Consider the following 18,591-nt stretch of genomic DNA (forward strand, 5'->3'; position numbering starts at 1 on the left):
GGCGCTGCACTGGCGGTCACTGCTATCAGACACTATCGTGTGCTAGCTGTGCGGGATAGCACTGTCAGGCGCTAGGTAGCTTCCACCATTCATGAACAGTCAACAACACTAGGGATGGGAATGATTCAGAGCTTTCATCCTTCGACAGGCATACATCCACACACACACAATAATAAGTTTATACTAGCGCATGGCCGTGCGGCCATGCAAACTTTATAGCGGAAGCTCTCCAGGACCTTCCTAGTCGTCCAATAGGAGCTGCTATAGGACCTGAGCATGTGACCCCCGACCGCCAATGAGAGGTCATCCCAGGGACACCTGCTAGCCGCTGATCAGTACTGTTTACAATGGCTGAGCCTGGAAGGACAGCAGTAACCAGCCGCACAGTATCAGCTTGATGCTGGGACCGATGTCTCTGCTGAGCAGGCTCCACTGTGGCTGGAGGAGAATGGGAGACCACAGCGGAGATGGTTCGAGATTACCCCTGTGCAGCGGCGGGAACTTAATACCTACCTAGTGTGAATAGTGGCAGAGAGTCACCGGGTCCCAACTGGACACCCAGCTTTGGAGGAACTATAAATGAACTGCCAGCTCAGTGAAAGGGGGCCACACCCTATTTGTACTAAATACAAAAATACTGCAGAAAATCACAAAACTGAGCCGGAGTATGACTTGAAAGCATGCATGATGTAAAGGCATGTTCACACTGGCCATGGAAACAAACAAAACCAAAGAGAAAAACAATATGTGCATATACGCTAATGAAAATAGATAAGTAAAAATGCAAGTGCATTAAATAATTAACATAGGGTACTTAGTAAATACTGTTTGATCAAAAAAGCTTAAAGCTGTTCCACCGCAGAAAGGTGTACCCAATTGGGACAGTAACTACACTCTCTAATGTTAAAACCTACCTAGTGTGAATAGTGGCAGAGAGTCACAGGGTCCCAACCCAACACCCAGCTTTGGAGGAACTATATATCAGAAACAGTTAATGCACTTGTTTTTTTACTTACCGTATATACTCGAGTATAAGCCGAGGTTTTCAGCCCAAAAAAATGGGTTGAAAGTGCCCCTCTCGGCTTATACTCGAGTCATGGAAGGCGGGGGGGGTCGGCAGGTGAGGGGGAGCGACGCCTGTCAAATACTCACCTGCTCCTGGCGCGGTCCCTGCATGTCCCACATCTCCGGGAGCGGCAGCTTCTTACCCTGTTCAGCGGTGTCATGTCGGACGCTGTTCACACTAGGTCCACTACACGCTCAGTGGCGTCGGCTAGACTTTATCCAGCTTGCTCTGGGTTAATCTAGCTGGTAATTTGGTTGGAGGCTGGGTCACGCCCACGGCCTTTAAATAGTTGTGCTGGACTTTGGGGCGTCGCCGATTATAGCTTGTGCTTTGTGCCTAGTGAGTCTGGTCTGGAGTGGTGGTCTTGTTGTAAGGAATATCGTATCTGGTGTAGTATTATCCTTTGTCATATTCCTCTTTCCTATATTTGTATTTGTTTTGCCCTGTGCACATTATAGTGTATTCCTGTGTGACTGCGGCGTGGTGCGTTTTTCAGTTTTCCCTGTCTGTGCTTTCTGTGGGGATTGGTGTGTGGTCTCTTCACTGGGTGGCGGGTTGTGGTTTCAGCTTAGGGCTGAAAAAGGGGACAGGGGCAGGCCTGGCGGCCCAGACATGCACACCTTTAGTGTAACTTCTGGGAGAGGGACAGACAGGGTTTCCCTAGCCTGAGGGATATCACAGGGGCCCGGGTAACCAGCCTTAGTCTACCCAGTACTCCCGTGACAAGCGGTCACTGGTACCGCTCATTAAAGTTATGAATATGGACTCCACTCCCATAGGGGTGGAGCCACATATTCATTACTGTAATGAGCGGTGCCACATGACCGCTCACTATAGGAAGAAGCTTCCACTCCTGGAGATGTGGAACATGCAGGGACGGCGCCAGGAGTGCCGGGAGCAGGTGAGTATTTCATATTCACCTTTGCGCGTTCCACCGATGCTCTGTCTTCCGCGTCCTCTACAGTGACTGTTCAGGTCAGAGGACGCGATGACGTATTAGTGTGCACGCAGCCCTCTGCCTGAACAGTCTCCTGAGTACACTGATACCTCACATGTGGGGGTAAACCACTGTTTGGGCACATGGTAAGGCTCGGAAGGGAAGGAGCGCCATTTGACTTTTTGAATGAAAAATTATCTCCATCGTTAGCGGACACCATGTCGCGTTTGGAGAGCCCCTGTGTGCCTAAACATTGGAGCTTCCCCACAAGTGACCCCATTTTGGAAAGGAGACCCCCCAAGGAACTTATCTAGATGCATAGTGTGCACTTTAAACCCTCAGGTGCTTCACAAATTGATCCGTAAAAATGAAAAAGTACTTTTTTTTCACAAAAAAATTCTTTTAGCCTCAATTTTTAAATTTTCACATGGGCTACAGGATAAAATGGATCCTAAAATTTGTTGGGCAATTTCTCCTGAGTACGCCGATACCTCATATGTGGGGGTAAACCACTGTTTGGGCGCATGGCAAGGCTCGGAAAGGAAGGCGCCCCATTTGACTTTTTGAATGGAAAATTAGCTCCAATCGTTAGCGGACACCATGGCGCGTTTGGAGAGCCCCTGTGTGCCTAAACATTGGAGCTCCCCCACAAGTGACCCCATTTTGGAAACTAGACCCCCCAAGGAACTTATCTAGATGCATAGTGAGCACTTTAAACCAACAAGTGCTTCACAGAAGTTTATAACGCAGAGCCGTGAAAATAAAAAATAATTTTTCTTTCCTCAAAAATGATTTTTAGCCCAGAATTTTTTATTTTCCCAAGGGTAACAGGAGAAATTGGACCCCAAATGTTGTTGTCCAGTTTGTCCTGAGTACGATGATACCCCATATGTGGGGGTAAACCACTGTTTTGGTGCACGGCAGGGCTTGGAAGGGAAGGCACGCCATTTGGCTTTTTGAATGGAAAATTAGCTCCAATCATTAGCAGACACCATGTCGCGTTTGGAGAGCCCCTGTGTGCCTAAACATTGGAGCTTCCCCATAAGTGACTCCATTTTGGAAACTAGACCTCCCAAGGAACTAATCTAGATGTGTGGTGAGCACTTTGAACCCCCAAGTGCTTCACAGAAGTTTATAACGCAGAGCCATGAAAATAAAAAATTATTTTTCTTTCCTCAAAAATAATTTTTTAGCCCAGAATTTTTTATTTTCCCAAGGGTAACAGGAGAAATTTGACCCCAAGAGTTGTTGTCCAGTTTCTCCTGAGTATGCTGATACCCCATATGTGGGGGTAAACCACTGTTTGGGCACATGCCGGGGCTTGGAAGTGAAGTAGTGATGTTTTGAAATGCAGACTTTGATGGAATGCTCTGCGGGCGTCACGTTGCGTTTGCAGAGCCCCTGATGTGCCTAAACAGTAGAAACCCCCCACAAGTGACCCCATTTTGGAAACTAGACCCCAAGGGAACTTATCTAGATGTGTGGTGAGCACTTTCAACCCCCAAGTGCTTCACAGAAGTTTATAACGCAGAGCCAAGAAAATAAAAAATCATTTTTCTTTCCTCAAAAATAATTTTTTAGCCCGCAATTTTTTATTTTCCCAAGGGTTACAGGAGAAATTGGACCCCAAAAGTTGTTGATCAGTTTCTCCTGAGTACGCTGGTACCCAATATGTGGGGGTAAACCACTGTTTGGGCACACGTCAGGGCTCGGAAGGGAGAGAGCACCATTTGACTTTTTCAACGCAAGATTGGCTGGAATCAATGGTGGCGCCGTGTCGCGTTTGGAGACCGCCTGATGTGCCTAAAAAGTGGAAACCCCTCAATTCTAACTCCAACACTAACCCCAACACACCCCTAACTCTAATCCCAACCCTAACCACAACTCTAACCCCAACACACCCCTAACCCTAGTCTTACCCCTAATTCCAACCCTAACCCTAAGACTATGTGCTCACCTTGCGGATTTGTGTGGATTTTTCCGCACAGTTTTTGAAAAATCTGCAGGTAAAATGCACTGCGCTTTACCTGCGGATTTACCGCGGATTTCCAGTGTTTTTTGTGTGGATTTCACTTGCGGATTCCTATTATGGAGCAGGTGTAAAATGCTGCGGAATCCGCACAAAGAATTGACATGCTGCGGAAAATACAACGCAGCGTTTCCGCGCTGTATTTTCCGCACCATGGGCACAGCGGATTTGGTTTTCCATAGGTTTACGTGGTACTATAAACGTGATGGAAAACTGATACGAATCCGCAGCGACCGATCGGGGTCTCCAGCCATGGCAGATGCTATTGCAGCATCGGCCATGGCTGGATTGTAATATTTCACCATTTTCATAGGTGAAATATTACAAATCGCTCTGATTGGCTGTTTCACTTTTAACAGCCAATCAGAGCGATCGTAGCCACGGGGGGGTGAAGCCACCCCCCCTGGGCTGAAGTACCACTCCCCCTGTCCCTGCAGATCGGGTGAAATGGGAGTTAACCCTTTCACCCGATCTGCAGGGACGCGATCATTCTGTGACACAGCATATGCGTCACAGGTCGGATTAGCACCGACTTTCATGACGCATACGCTGTGTCACAGGTCGGGAAGGGGTTAAGCGGCGCTGCAGCGATAGCAACAACGATGCAGATCGCTGCAGCGTCGCTGTTTGATCGCTGGAGAGCTGTCACACAGACCGCTCTCCAGCGACCAACGATGCCGAGGTCCCCGGGTAACCAGGGTAAACATCGGGTTACTAAGCGCAGGGCCGCGCTTAGTAACCCGATGTTTACCCTGGTTACCAGCGTAAAATGTAAAAAAAAAAAACACTTCATACTTACATTCGCGTCCCCCGGCGTCCGCTTCCTGCACTGACTGAGCGCCGGCCCTAACAGCAGAGCGGTGACGTCACCGCTGTGCTGTACTTTCACTTTACGGTGCTCAGTCAGTGTGGGAAGCGGACGCCGGGGGACGCGAAGGTGAGTATGTAGTTTTTTTTTTTACATTTTACACTGGTAACCAGGTTAAACATCGGGTTACTAAGCGCGGCCCTGCGCTTAGTAACCCGATGTTTACCCTGGTTACCAGTGTAAAACATCGCTGGTATCGTTGCTTTTGGTGTCAAACACGACGATACACGCCGGTCTGACGACCAAATAAAGTTCTGAACTTTGTTCAACGACCAGCGATATCACAGCAGGATCCTGATCGCTGCTGCGTGTCAAACTAAACGATATCGCTAGCCAGGACGTTGCAACGTCACGGATCGCTAGCGATATCGTTTAGTGTGAAGGTACCTTTATACAGGGTCTATCAGAGTCCATCTTTCTTCTAATTTTTGGCAGGCTTTGAATTGTCCTCATAGGCTGTGTGAGTTTCAGAGTCTCTCCTTCACAAAATAAACAGGATTTATCTGACTATGTCACACACCACATGCCTAGATAAGATAGTAAAGTGTTAAAATTACATTTACCAGTGACTACCAGTTTAAGTAGTTTTATATCCCCCTCTACTATGTTATCTACTGTAGTCATGGGCGAAGGCGAAATATGATGAGAGAAGGCCTGGCTACTAAGTGGTGGAGGAGGCAGGTTTTATTGGAGGGGGTTGGTTATTCTAATATACAAGTAATTATACAGAAAATAATTCTTCCTAACATTTTTTCCTGTTTTTCTTTGGTTTTGTATGCTTTATTGTCGTTCCGTAAAAGTTGCGTAATACTCTGACAACATTGTTCCCAGCAGCGACCTGAGAGTCAGAGATGCATCCAGTCATCTTTCCCTTGCTTTTCCCTTTCCATTTGAGCACTATTTCTATCCATTTCAGGGATCTTCCTGCCCCCCAGTCCATCGAGTAAGGTCTTCAGGAAACATGCTTAACTTTCCCATTGACTTCAATTATCATAGTTAGAGTCGAGCTTGTCTGAGCGTCCGACCTGCTGGATTAGAGTACCGAGTACCCAAGTATTTTTGTGCTCGATCATCACTATTCTTAATCAGCTGAAGAGCCCGGCGTTGCCCGGACATAGTAGCTAACTGTGGTTAGTTATAAGAAATTATAATGATTATCCTCCATCCCATAGTCCTGTGCCTATATACCCATCATACATAACCTCCATCCCATATCCCCGTGCCGATATACCCATCATACACATCCTCCATCCCATAGTCCCGTGCCAATATACCCATCATGCACATCCTCCATCCCATAGTTCCATGCCCATATACCCATTATGACATCATCTTCGCAATGGCAACCATTCTGACATCATCATTGCCATGGCAACGTATTATGACATCATCAGCACCGCGGCAACTATTATGACATAACCGTCACCTCACCATTGCAACGTATTATGACATTATCGTCGCCATGGCAACCTTTATGATATCATCGTCGCCATGGCAACCATTATGACATCATCATCGATACACACACACATACACACATACATTCATTTATATATATATATATATACAGAGAGAGAGAGATGTCCATTTCATAGATTATCTTAATCAACAACTTCTATGAATCGTATTGGTTATTGGCCAAACTTTTTCAGGAAAATATTATCACTTTGTTGCTTTCTTTTTTGTCCAGTAGGAACTATTTTGACTGATCTAAATTAATATCAATAAAATAACAGATCTAAATCACATTTTCAAAAATTCTGCTTTATATCGTAAAGTCATGTACCTAAAATCAGTGAAAAAACCATCTGATTGTTTAAACTGCAAATCTATGAATTGTTTCCTTACATTGGGTGAAAATGTCTGTGTTGCCTTTTCTTCAATCACTCTGCATTTATCCTGTGAAGAGAAAGTGCTTAGTAAGATGGCATTCTGAAATTTTTCAATACACTCTAGTTAAATTATTGAAAATAACCTATAATTAGCTCTCAAAGCTAAGCCCCCATGCCTTTTTTGATCATACTGCAAGGTACATAGCTTACTAATCATTTGGACAAAAATCAAGAATGAAGGCAGGAACCAGTGGCGTAATGAGAAGTTCATGGGCATATTGATCACTATATTAGTGGGCGCCAAAGCCAGAGACGTTTTCAGTTGAATGTGACTTCTTGATAGCATTTTGAGTATAGGACAGCCAACATATTTTATAGACACATTGGAAAACCATAATAAATCATATAAGTAATACATGTCTATAGATCATAATTTTGTTAAGACATCAGCTGCATTCACTGTAAATTGTATAATGATAGTAATGACAGAAAAGGGGGTGTAGAATAGCGGCGCTGTTGTGTTGTGGAGCTGGTGCCCAAGTTGTTTTGTATTGAAGTAAGTCAGATCAAGGATATTGTAGGAGCAAATTCTATTAAAAGGAATGCTTAGGATGAGCACAGTGCCTGGAGACCTGCTCGGAGTGCACGCACCTTGGGCAGCTGCAGACCCAGAAGGAGCAGGACGGAAGCCTCCGCGCAGAGGCACCACGTGACCGCTGATCACGTGACCCGAACAACGTGAAGGTCCTTCTGAACAGTCTGCAAGGATCCTCGCCCACGCGAACGCCCGTCACTGGCTGGGAAGGTGGGCGCAGAAGATCTACAATTACCGACAAATGAATACAAGTGCAACAGATAAGTAGCCTTGTTTCATAAACCACTGCCTTGTAACCACCGTTTAGGATCCACGGACTTTGCTTGTCTAATATAGTCTTATATCACAGGTACAAAGTACTCTTATTGCTCTGCCATTATTATTGCTCTGCCACCATTCTTGCATATTCATCGACGTATCTATTGAGATATAAAGGTCCCCCCCTTTTTTTCAGGTTCACATCTGAGCGCATTCCCTCCTCATGTATGAGACACTCTTAGACACACAAATCAGATTCTTTTTCCCTACTGTGAAGTGCTGTCACATATGTGTACATATATATACATACTTAAATACAATATTTGAACACAGATATAACAAATATCCCTCTCTCTTTTTAATAGAATTTGCTCCTACACTATCCTTGATCTGACTTACTTCAATACAAAACAACTAGGGCACCTTGCTTAACAAACAGGTAATTTATATCAGTAGTGGTTATTCAATGTAACATAGGACATAGCGCGGGTGCATATACCTTTTGTTTTTGATACTAATGACAGTCATAAAAAATCTGTGAAAGCTTCTCTAGTCTCCCCAAAATTATGGGCACATCAATTTTTTCTTTACGGACATGGGGAAAAAAGTGCCCTACTTTTACGGACTGTCCAGGAACTTCTGGCAAACCTACCTGCTCCCCTCTAGCTTGTATCCTTCTTTGGCATACACAATGCACATGAAGCTGGGATTTGTGTGCCAGGCTTCACTGCAAATGCCAGGGAGAAAGAACTAAGACATTTGTAGTGTAACAATGATGAAATCGCTTGTGTGGTTGATGTTAATCACAGGGGAGTTGTAATTAAAAAGTCAAGGTATGACTAGTTTGGGGGAAACCAGCACCCGACCAAATTAGTCTTGTTTAATTTTCAGGGCAGAAGTAAGCATTACAAGTTGTTTTTTAAACATTAGGAACAAATACAGTGGCTTGAGAAAGTATGCCTTTTGGCATTTTTCATGTTTTGCTTCCTCTTAACCTGCAATTTCACTGACTTTTTGGGGGTTTGCATCAGTTCATATAAAGAACATGCCTACAACTGTGAACATTTGATTTTCATTTTATTGTCAGTACTTAAAGTCAGTACTTTGTAGAGCCTCCTTTTGCAGCAATTACAGCTGCAAGGTGCTTTGGATAAGACTCTATGAGCTTTCTATAGATTACCATTGGGATTTTTGCCAATTCCTCAAGGCAAAACTGCCCCAGCTTCTTTAACTTAGATGGTTACCTCTTGTGAACAGCAATCTTCAAGTCAAATTCTCAATTCGATAATGGTATGGGCTTTGTCTAGGCCACTCCAAAGCATTTACACTTTTCCCCTTAAACCACTCACGTTTTGATTTAGCAGTATGCTTTGGGTCATTGTCTTGGAAGGTGAACCTTTGTCTCAGTCTCAAATCACTGACAGACTGAAACAGGTTTTGCTCAAGAATAATCCTGTATTTCGCACCATCCATCCTCTTCTCGAGTTGGACCATTTTTCCTGTCCTTGCATGTGAAAAACATCCCCACAGCATGATGCTGCCACGACAATATTTTAATGTGGGGATTATGTCCTTGTTGGGATGAGCTGTGTTTGGTTTGGAGCCAGACATTTACTTTGGTGGCCAAAAAATTTTGGTCTAATCTGACCACAATACCTTCCTCTATACATTTTTAAAGTCTCCCACAGGTCTGTTGGCAAACTCAAAATGAGCCTTACAATTTTTGTGTGAAAGTAAAGGCTTTTTCTGTCCACTCTTCCACAAAGGCCACCTCTGTGGAGTGTATGGCTTATTGTGGTCATATGGACGGATACTACAATATCTGCTTGGGAACTCTGTAGCTCATTTAGGGTTACCTTTGGACTGTGTACTGCCTCTCTTATTGATAGCCTCCCAGCCTGCCCAGGCTGAGAGTTTTGGTGGACGGCCCTCTCTTGGCAAGTTTGTTGTGGTACTATGTTTTTTTCAATTTGATGATAATGGATTTGATGGTGCTCTGGGGGATCATCAGAGATTGGGATATTTTTATATAACCCAACCTTGACTTGTACTTCTCAACAACTTTATCCCTGACTTGTTTGGAGATCTCCTTGATCTTCATGGTGTTGTATGGTTAGTGGTGCCTCTTGCTTAATGGTGTTGCAGCCTCTGTGGCCTTTGAGAAAAGGTATTTATATACTGAAAGACCATGTGACATTTAGATTGCACGTAGGTGGATTTCTTTTCGTATGACTCATGAAGGTAATTGCTTGAACCAGAAATTTTTAGGGGCTTCATAGCAAAAGGGTGAATATATATGCACATGTCAATTTTTAAATGTTTGATCCTATAAATTTAATTTATGCCTATATTTTTCTCACTTCCCTTCACCAACTTAGACTATTTAGTGGTGATGCATCACACACAAATCAGATTACAAGAATATTTAAACACTGATTGTAATGTAACAAAATAGGTAAAAAGAAAATGAGGTAAATACTTCTGCAAGTCACTGTATAGGGCACATATATGTGTTTTCATTTATTTAAATATAGGCATAATTATAATTAAGGTGATGAGATAGGAGGCGTAGGGGAACTGACAGGTTACCTTTAAGTTAAAGGTGCTAGTTTAATTGAAGACTTTGTACAACGAATGTAATTTGTTATTGATAGTTTTCCAACAGGACTAGTTCATTTGTTAATGTCACAACACTTACCTCATCTGCATAGTCTTCATTTCCACATTGAATCATTGGGGATGTACAGCTAGATGTAGTTTTGCACCACACGCAACCACTTGATATGCAATCAAGGCATCTGATGGAGGCAAACTCAGATTAATAATATATATGTAGACACAGTAATTTACATTTGGAACATTACATTTCCATTTTAAAATAATAAGCACTGGATATGACAAATTTCAGATTTATTAAAATACAATACCCACACTAATAGTCATATACCTAAATTCTGAATACTGTGAGCACTTCTGAAATTGGAATTGTTCCAAGAGAGCCAGATTATTACTCTGTGCTTCAGCAGTTAATGTGGCTGAAATAAAAAATATATATATGATGATTAAATTGTGTATCACTTTATTGTATTTATGTATTATATCTACAGTATGTCTGCATATTTATATTTTGTACTGTTCATTAGCACAAACTAGGGTAACCACTTAAAATATTCTTCGTAACATTGGAAATGTCTATTATAGGCAACTGTTCTAAATCAGAATGTTAACAGACCCTCAAGGTTCATTGGCACATTGTCTATCTCCTATAAACTTGATTTCTCCCAATATTAACCAACCTAAGTCATCTATAAGGACATGGAAGTCATAGGAAGCTGAATAAAATGATACCTTGATATCTGTGATGCAATATTTTTTTAATATGTAAATTAGCTGTTAAGATGGGCCGGACACTGATCTCCCTGAGAATCTGCCTGCAAAGCTTATTTTATATGAAACAGAGCATCACCAGTGTGAGACAAGTAAATAATACAGAACAGTAAAACTGAACTTTGTCTCCTTACAAAATACATTTGCTGCAGCTCTCACAGCTCTGCTGTATTACAACCCTTTGTGAAATGGAAGCTGAAGCTTGGAGGAACCTGCAGATGTGTTAGTTATCATCACACACAGCCCTGCAGAGAGTTCAGGAGAGCAGAAAGCAGTCATTACATGTCACTCTGGTAACGCTCCCTATTATTTAAAATGAGCTTTGGAGGGAGTCCTGTCCTGAACAACTCATTTACATGTAAGAAATATCTGGATATCTTTGGAATAACACATCCGATCACAGAAATACTGCTACGCTGAAATATTCCCAAATAAGCAGATAGGCAAATAGGCTCATATAGAAAGTAGTAGAGCGGCGGTTAGTACAGAGAGACCTTGATATACCTGTGACGGAAGCCTGGTCTGCAGAAAACTGGCAGGAGCAGTTCAAGGATGGAGCATCATTATTGCCTGTGCAAAGAGTTTCTCTTTTGCCTTTATTTATAATTTTACAATTCCAGGGAGCATTTTCATCAAACAGTAAAGGGTTTTTTTCAATGCTTATTGAAATCTAGAATAATAAAATGTGATAAGAATACATGCTATTACAAACACAAAATGCTCGATCTTCAGTGGCTTGTGAAAGTATTAATCCCTCTTGGAATTTTCCTTGTTTTGCAACCTCACAACCTATAATTTTACTGTTTTTTTGAGGGTTTCCATCAGTTCATATAAAGAACATGCCTACAACTGTGAATATTTGTTTTTCTTTTTTTTTTTTGCGAAGCGAGCAACAAATAGGGCAAAATAACTAAAAACTTCTGTGTGCATAAGTATTCGTCCCCTTAATATTACAGGATGATTTATGTAAACTAGAAGCTTGGGCTGATAAATGGCAAATGAGCTTTAATGGGGATAAATCTATCGTCATGCACGTGGGCAGAAGAAATAAGATGTATAATTATTATGTGCTTAATTGTAAAACACTGGGCAAAACTGTCACTGAAAAAGACCTGGGTGTATGGGTGGATGACAAACTCATATTTAGTGGCCAGTGTCAGGCAGCTGCCGCAAAGGCGAATAAAATAATGGGATGCATTAAAAGAGGCATAGATGCTCATGAGGAGAACATAATTTTACCTCTATACAAGTCACTAGTTCGACCACACTTAGAATACTGTGCACAGTTCTGGTCTCCGGTGTATAAGAAAGACAAAGCTGAACTGGAGCGGGTGCAGAGAAGAGCAACCAAGGTTATTAGAGGACTGGGGGGTCTGCAATACCAAGATAGGTTATTACACTTGGGGCTGTTTAGTTTGGAAAAACAAAGGCTAAGGGGTGATCTTATTATTATAAAGTACACTACCAATCAAAAGTTTAGGGTCACCCAGACAATTTTGTGTTTTCCATGAAAACACATTTTTATTAATCAAATCTTTAAATCTTTTCACTGACTGAGCATATATGCCTCTTCTGCTGACCTTGTGCTCAGTCAGTGAAAAGCTGTAATCTATCTCACATCAGCGCTGCTCCTCAGCTGAGAGAGACATGGGTGGTTATGACGGCAGCTCCTCTTGGCAGTTGAGATAGTCTTGAGCTCTGTTTCATCAGCGAGCAACCATCCTAACATATGCAAAGAGAGCCGCAGTTTGAATTTTGTCATTGTTGCCATGTTTATCACATTCTCCGAGAGATTGATGTGTCAGTGTTTTTAAATCTTTTAGTCAGATGTGTCTATGGTTACTGTAGTACATTTCTAAGAATTTCATGTCATACTTTTATTAATAAATACAGTTATGCTGAAAAGTTTACATACCTCGGCAGAATTTTTTCATTAGGGTCATTTGGATGTTTTGGGTTGTAATTATGATTTAAAAAGAGAAAACACAGTCTTTGAGAATAAATGGCTTCACCCAACCACTAACCATGAGTGGAGAAAATGTTTTGGTGCTATCGTTCATATTCTCTGAAAAAAGGCCAAGAAAGCAAAAATTCTGCCTGGGTATGTTTATCTTATTAATATGTTATTCATAGTTTACATAAATTATTATTTTGTTTGGTATTATCTCCTTTTTCCCTATTAGTACTGACCTTTGACCACGAGATGTAATTGTGTAACCTTCTTTTCTTTCTCTCATTTTGACACTGGATGTTTATATTATTATATTTCTAGTTTATATTGCACACCATCACCTGTTAGCATTATGTGTTATGTACTTTTGCCTTTATCTTATTTTTTTACTTACAATGACCCTTGACCCCATGATGTCATTGAGTAATGGTTATCTATTTAAAATCCAAACACTGATTAGGCAAGAATAGGTTGTCATCAGTCAGGATTTGGCCCAGAGGTTGATATCCAGCTGCAGAGGGTAATTGCAGAAGTCTTGGAAAATAAGGGCAACACTGTAAATATTGGGTCTTTACATAAACTTGATGTATTTGCAAATAAAAGTATAGCAAATTTATTAAATACTTATAATTGTGCTTAAGTAACCATAGAATTTTCTCAGTAAAAGACGTAAAAACACTGTAGCAACAAATGGTTAAATCCAAAATTTGTATCAGTCTCAAAACTGTGGGCAGCTATTGTGTACTGCTACTTACAAAGGCACTAATAACAATATATGAGTTTAATCCTCAAAGTGTAATAAACTTTCACACCAGATAAGTAATCATCTTACATTCTCAACCCCTTTACACTGCATGCTCCATTGTCATCCCCACATTTTTATATTTCCCTTACTTGGAATGATTGTGATAAGTATTAGCCTTATTAGACCTAGAAAGGTTTAATTGAGATGTCCTTTGTTATTGTCACTTTTTTTGTGTACTCAAAGTTATATATAACATATCTGCAATTTGGTCCTATGGTAGGGATAATGATTTGTTTTACAAAATATACATATATTAACCCCTTTCTGACCTCGGACGGGATAGTACGTCCGAGGTCAGAAGCCCTGCTTTGATGCGGGCTCCGACGGTAAGCCCGCATCAAAGCCGGGAAATGTCAGCTGTTTTGAACAGCTGACATGTGCCCGTAATAGGCGCAGGCAGAATCGCGATCTGTCCGCGCCTATTAACTAGTTAAATGCCGCTGTCAAACGCAGACAGCGGCATTTAACTACCGCATCCGGCCGGGCGGCCGGAAATGATGGCATCGCCGACCCCCGTCACATGATCGGAGGTCGGCGATGCTTCAGAATAGTAACCATAGAGGTCCTTGAGACCTCTATGGTTACTGATCCCCGGCAGCTCTGAGCGCCACCCTGTGGTCGGCGCTCACAGCACACCTGATTTTCTGCTACATAGCAGCGAACAGCAGATCGCTGCTATGTAGCAGAGGCGATCGCGCTGTGCCTGCTTCTAGCCTCCCATGGAGGCTATTGAAGCATGGCAAAAGTAAAAAAAAAAGTTTAAAAAATGTGAAAAAAAAAAAAAAAAATAAAAGTTTAAATCACCCCCCTTTCGCCCCAATCAAAATAAATCAATAAAAAAAATCAAACTTACACATATTTGGTATCGCCGCGTTCAGAATCGCCCGATCTATCAATAAAAAAAAGCATTATCCTGATAGCTAAACGGCGTAGCGAGAAAAAAATTTGAAACGCCAGAATTACGTTTTTTTGGTCGCCGCGACGGGCGATCAAAAGAACGCATCTGCACCAAAATGCTATCATTAAAAATGTCAGCTTGGCACGCAAAAAATAAGCCCTCAACCGACCCCAGATCATGAAAAATAGAGACGCTACGAGTATCAGAAAATGGTGCGATTTATTTTTTTTTTTAGCAAACTTTGGAATTTTTGGTCACCACTTAGGTAAAAAATAACCTAGTCATATTAGGTGTCTATGAACTCGTACTGACCTGGAGAATCATAATGGCAGGTCATTTTTAGCATTTAGTGAACCTAGCAAAAAAGCCAACCAAAAAACAAGTGTGGGACTGCACTTTTTTTGCAATTTCACTGCACTTGGAATTTTTTTCCCGTTTTCTAGTACACGACATGGTAAAACCAATGATGTCGTTTAAAAGTACAACTCGTCCCACAAAAAATAAGCCCTCACATGGCCAAATTTATGGAAAAATAAAGAAGTTATGGCTCTGGGACGGAGGGGAGTGAAAAACGAACACGGAAAAACGGAAAATCCCAAGGTCATGAAGGGGTTAAATAAAAAAGAAAGAAAACGGATGTTTAAAAATCAAAGTCCAGTACCAGGAACTTTGCTAATGGGTGGTGAATATAGGAAACCATGAGCATTTCGCGTTGTGTACAAAGGATGAAAAACTGGCAAGGAATCAGCATAACCAACGTGTCAAACCTTTCCATCTTTAGGAATAACTTTCAGTTTTAGACATTTTGCATATCCTTCTGAAAATCCTATCCATTTTCCCAATGCTGTGGATTCTTCACATTCCGTTTTCATGGTGCACCTATTTAAATGAAATATTAGATATAGAATTCAATATTATTTTTATTAATCTTTTTCACTACTGTTAAGGCTGCAATTAAACAAAGTCGAGAAGGACATAACCCACATGAGAAGAAAGATTACCGTATTTTCCGGTGTATAAGATGACTGGGCTTACAAGACGACCCCCAACTTTTCCATTTAAAATACAGAGTTTGGGATATACTCAACGTATAAGTCGGGGGTCATCTTATATGCCGGGTGTTGTCTTATACGGCATGTGCGGAGCTCTGCGGTCACCGCATATGGTGCGGGGAGCGGCCCCGATGATGAGGTGCCTCACCGGGAAGGTGTAAGTGAATCAAGCCCCCGCTTGTATTCTATTACCTCCTTCTCATTCACCCCTCTGGCCTGCCCTTCTCTGCCTTTCAATCTCGCGAGGATGGAAGTGTAGCAGCACATGCGTGCTTGCAGCACTTCACTTCCATTGCAGAGAGATCCTTTTTATTTCCCATATTGCTTGAAACCTGTGGCCTGCTTAATAATGTGGAGCATCATTTTTAAGTAGTTTTCCTTTAATTAGAATCACCTGGAAAACTGATTAGCACATGTGTTTAAGGCTGGTTTCACACTTGCGTTTTGATCTGCAGCATTTTAGCACTAAAAAACGCATGCGTTTTTTTTCTATACTTAACATTAAAAAACGCATGCGTTTTTTAGCATGCGTTTTGACTCATTTTCGGCAACGCATGCGTTTTTTTGACGCGTGCGTTTAGTTGCAGAAATGCAACCTGTAGTAATTTCTAGCGGCGTTTTTTTGCGGCAAAAAAATGTATTGCTGTCTATGTAAACGCATGCGTTTTTAAGCACATGTGTTTGCTTGCATTAAAAATGCATGCGTTTTTATAGAAAAACACAAGAAAACACAAGAAAAAACAAGCAAACCCTAACCCTAACCCTAACCCTAAACACAAGAAAAAACAAGAAAACCCTAACCCTAACCCTACCCCTAACCCTAAACACAAGGAAAAACAAGAAAACCCTAACCCTAACCCTAGGGTTACTAGGGATCCTAACCCTAACCCTAACCCTAAGGTTAGGATCCCTAGTAACCCTAGGGATCCTAACCTTAACCCTAGGGATCCTAACCCTAACCCTTAGGGTTAGGGATAGGATCCTAACCCTTAGGGTTAGGGTTAGGGTTAGGATCCCTAGGGTTAGGGTTAGGGTTAGGGTTAGGATCCCTAGGGTTAGGGTTAGGGTTAGGATCCCTAGGGTTACTAGGGATCCTAACCCTAACCCTAACCCTAGCTATTTCTGTTTATAGTGGGTTTTCTAGTTGATTTTGATGATTGGCAGCTGCCACACACTTCTCAGCATGTGTTTAAAAAACGCAAACGCAGGAAAAAACGCATGTAAACGCGGCAAAACGCCGTGGTTTTTTTTCTGCATGCAAAAACGCATGCGTCTAAAAAATGCGGCGTTTTGCCGCGTTTACATGCGTTTTTTCACCACATGCATTTTTTTAAAAAACGCTGCAGATCAAAACGCAAGTGTGAAACCAGCCTAACATTGATTTCAGTGAACAATTCAGCCCTGAGACTCAATAACATCCACAAGTTTATTTGAAAAACAAAACAATTAAATCTTTATGCCACTTAAATTCAATTTGCATAATAATTTGGAACATGGTGAAGAATGGTATTTAACAGGGAGAAATGCAGGATTCTACATCTGGGCAAGAAAAACGAAAGATTTACATCTATAGAATGGGTGAAATAAATGGAACTATGCAAAAAGTGTGTGAAAAAGACTTGGGTATACTAATAAATCACAGACTGCTCATGACCATGAGTCAACAATGTGATCTAGCAGCAAAAAAGACAAAAGTTCTGGGATGTATTAAGAGAGGCATATAATCTAGATTACATGAATTAATTGTTCCCCTCTACACCTCCTTAGTTAGACCTCATCTGGAATACTGTGAATAGTTCTGGACACCACATTTTAAAAAAGACATAGGAAAACTGGAGCAAGTTCAGGCAAGAGCTACCAGGATGGTGAGCAGACTGCAAAGTATGTCCTATGAGGAACGGTTAAATGATCTGTGAATGTTTTGCTTGCAAAAAAGAAGGCTTAGAAGAGACTTAATAGGTGTATACAAATATCTGAAGGGATGTCACAGTGTAGAGAAATCATCCTTATTCTCATTTGCACATGGAAATATGAGACCAATTAAATGAATCTGAAAGGGAGAAGATACAAATTAGATATTATATATACACTCACTGGCCACTTTATTAGGTACACCTGTCCAACTTCTTGTTAACACTTAATTTCTAATCAGCCAATCACATGGCGGCAACTCAGTGCATTTAGGCATGTAGACATGGTCAAGACAATCTCCTGCAGTTCAAACCGAGCATCAGTATGGGGAAGAAAGGTGATTTGAGTGCCTTTGAACGTGGCATGGTTGTTGGTGCCAGAAGGGCTGGTCTGAGTATTTCAGAAACTGCTGATCTACTGGGATTTTCACGCACAACCATCTCTAGGGTTTACAGAGAATGGTCCGAAAAAGAAAAAAAATCCAGTGAGCGGCAGTTCTGTGGGCGGAAATGCCTTGTTGATGCCAGAGGTCAGAGGAGAATGGGCAGACTGGTTCGAGCTGATAGAAAGGCAACAGTGACTCAAATCGCCACCCGTTACAACCAAGGTAGGCCTAAGAGCATCTCTGAACGCGCAGTGCGTCGAACTTTGAGGCAGATGGGCTACAGCAGCAGAAGACCACACCGGGTACCACTCCTTTCAGCTAAGAACAGGAAACTGAGGCTACAATTTGTACAAGCTCATCGAAATTGGACAGTAGAAGATTGGAAAAACGTTGCTTGGTCTGATGAGTCTCGATTTCTGCTGCGACATTCGGATGGTAGGGTCAGAATTTGGCGTAAACAACATGAAAGCATGGATCCATCCTGCCTTGTATGGAGCATCTTTGGGATGTGCAGCCGACAAATCTGCGGCAACTGTGTGATGCCATCATGTCAATATGGACCAAAATCTCTGAGGAATGCTTCCAGCACCTTGTTGAATCTATGCCACGAAGAATTG

General features: G+C 41.8%; 1 protein-coding gene across 1 annotated transcript in view; it reads right to left on the reverse strand.

Moving 5' to 3' along the window:
* Positions 1-18,591, reverse strand: part of PLXNC1 (plexin C1) — a 551,210-nt gene that overhangs the window by 391,313 nt on the left and 141,306 nt on the right. Inside the window, exons 5-9 of the mRNA XM_077265401.1 lie at positions 15,394-15,505; positions 11,477-11,642; positions 10,533-10,620; positions 10,284-10,383; positions 6,749-6,799 (exon numbers count right to left, since the gene is read on the reverse strand). Of these exons, the coding sequence (XP_077121516.1) occupies positions 6,749-6,799; positions 10,284-10,383; positions 10,533-10,620; positions 11,477-11,642; positions 15,394-15,505 (517 nt within the window). The remainder of the gene's footprint in view (positions 1-6,748; positions 6,800-10,283; positions 10,384-10,532; positions 10,621-11,476; positions 11,643-15,393; positions 15,506-18,591) is intronic.

The sequence above is a fragment of the Ranitomeya variabilis genome, chromosome 5, assembly GCF_051348905.1.
Source record: "Ranitomeya variabilis isolate aRanVar5 chromosome 5, aRanVar5.hap1, whole genome shotgun sequence".
NCBI classification, from domain to species: Eukaryota; Metazoa; Chordata; class Amphibia; order Anura; family Dendrobatidae; genus Ranitomeya; species Ranitomeya variabilis.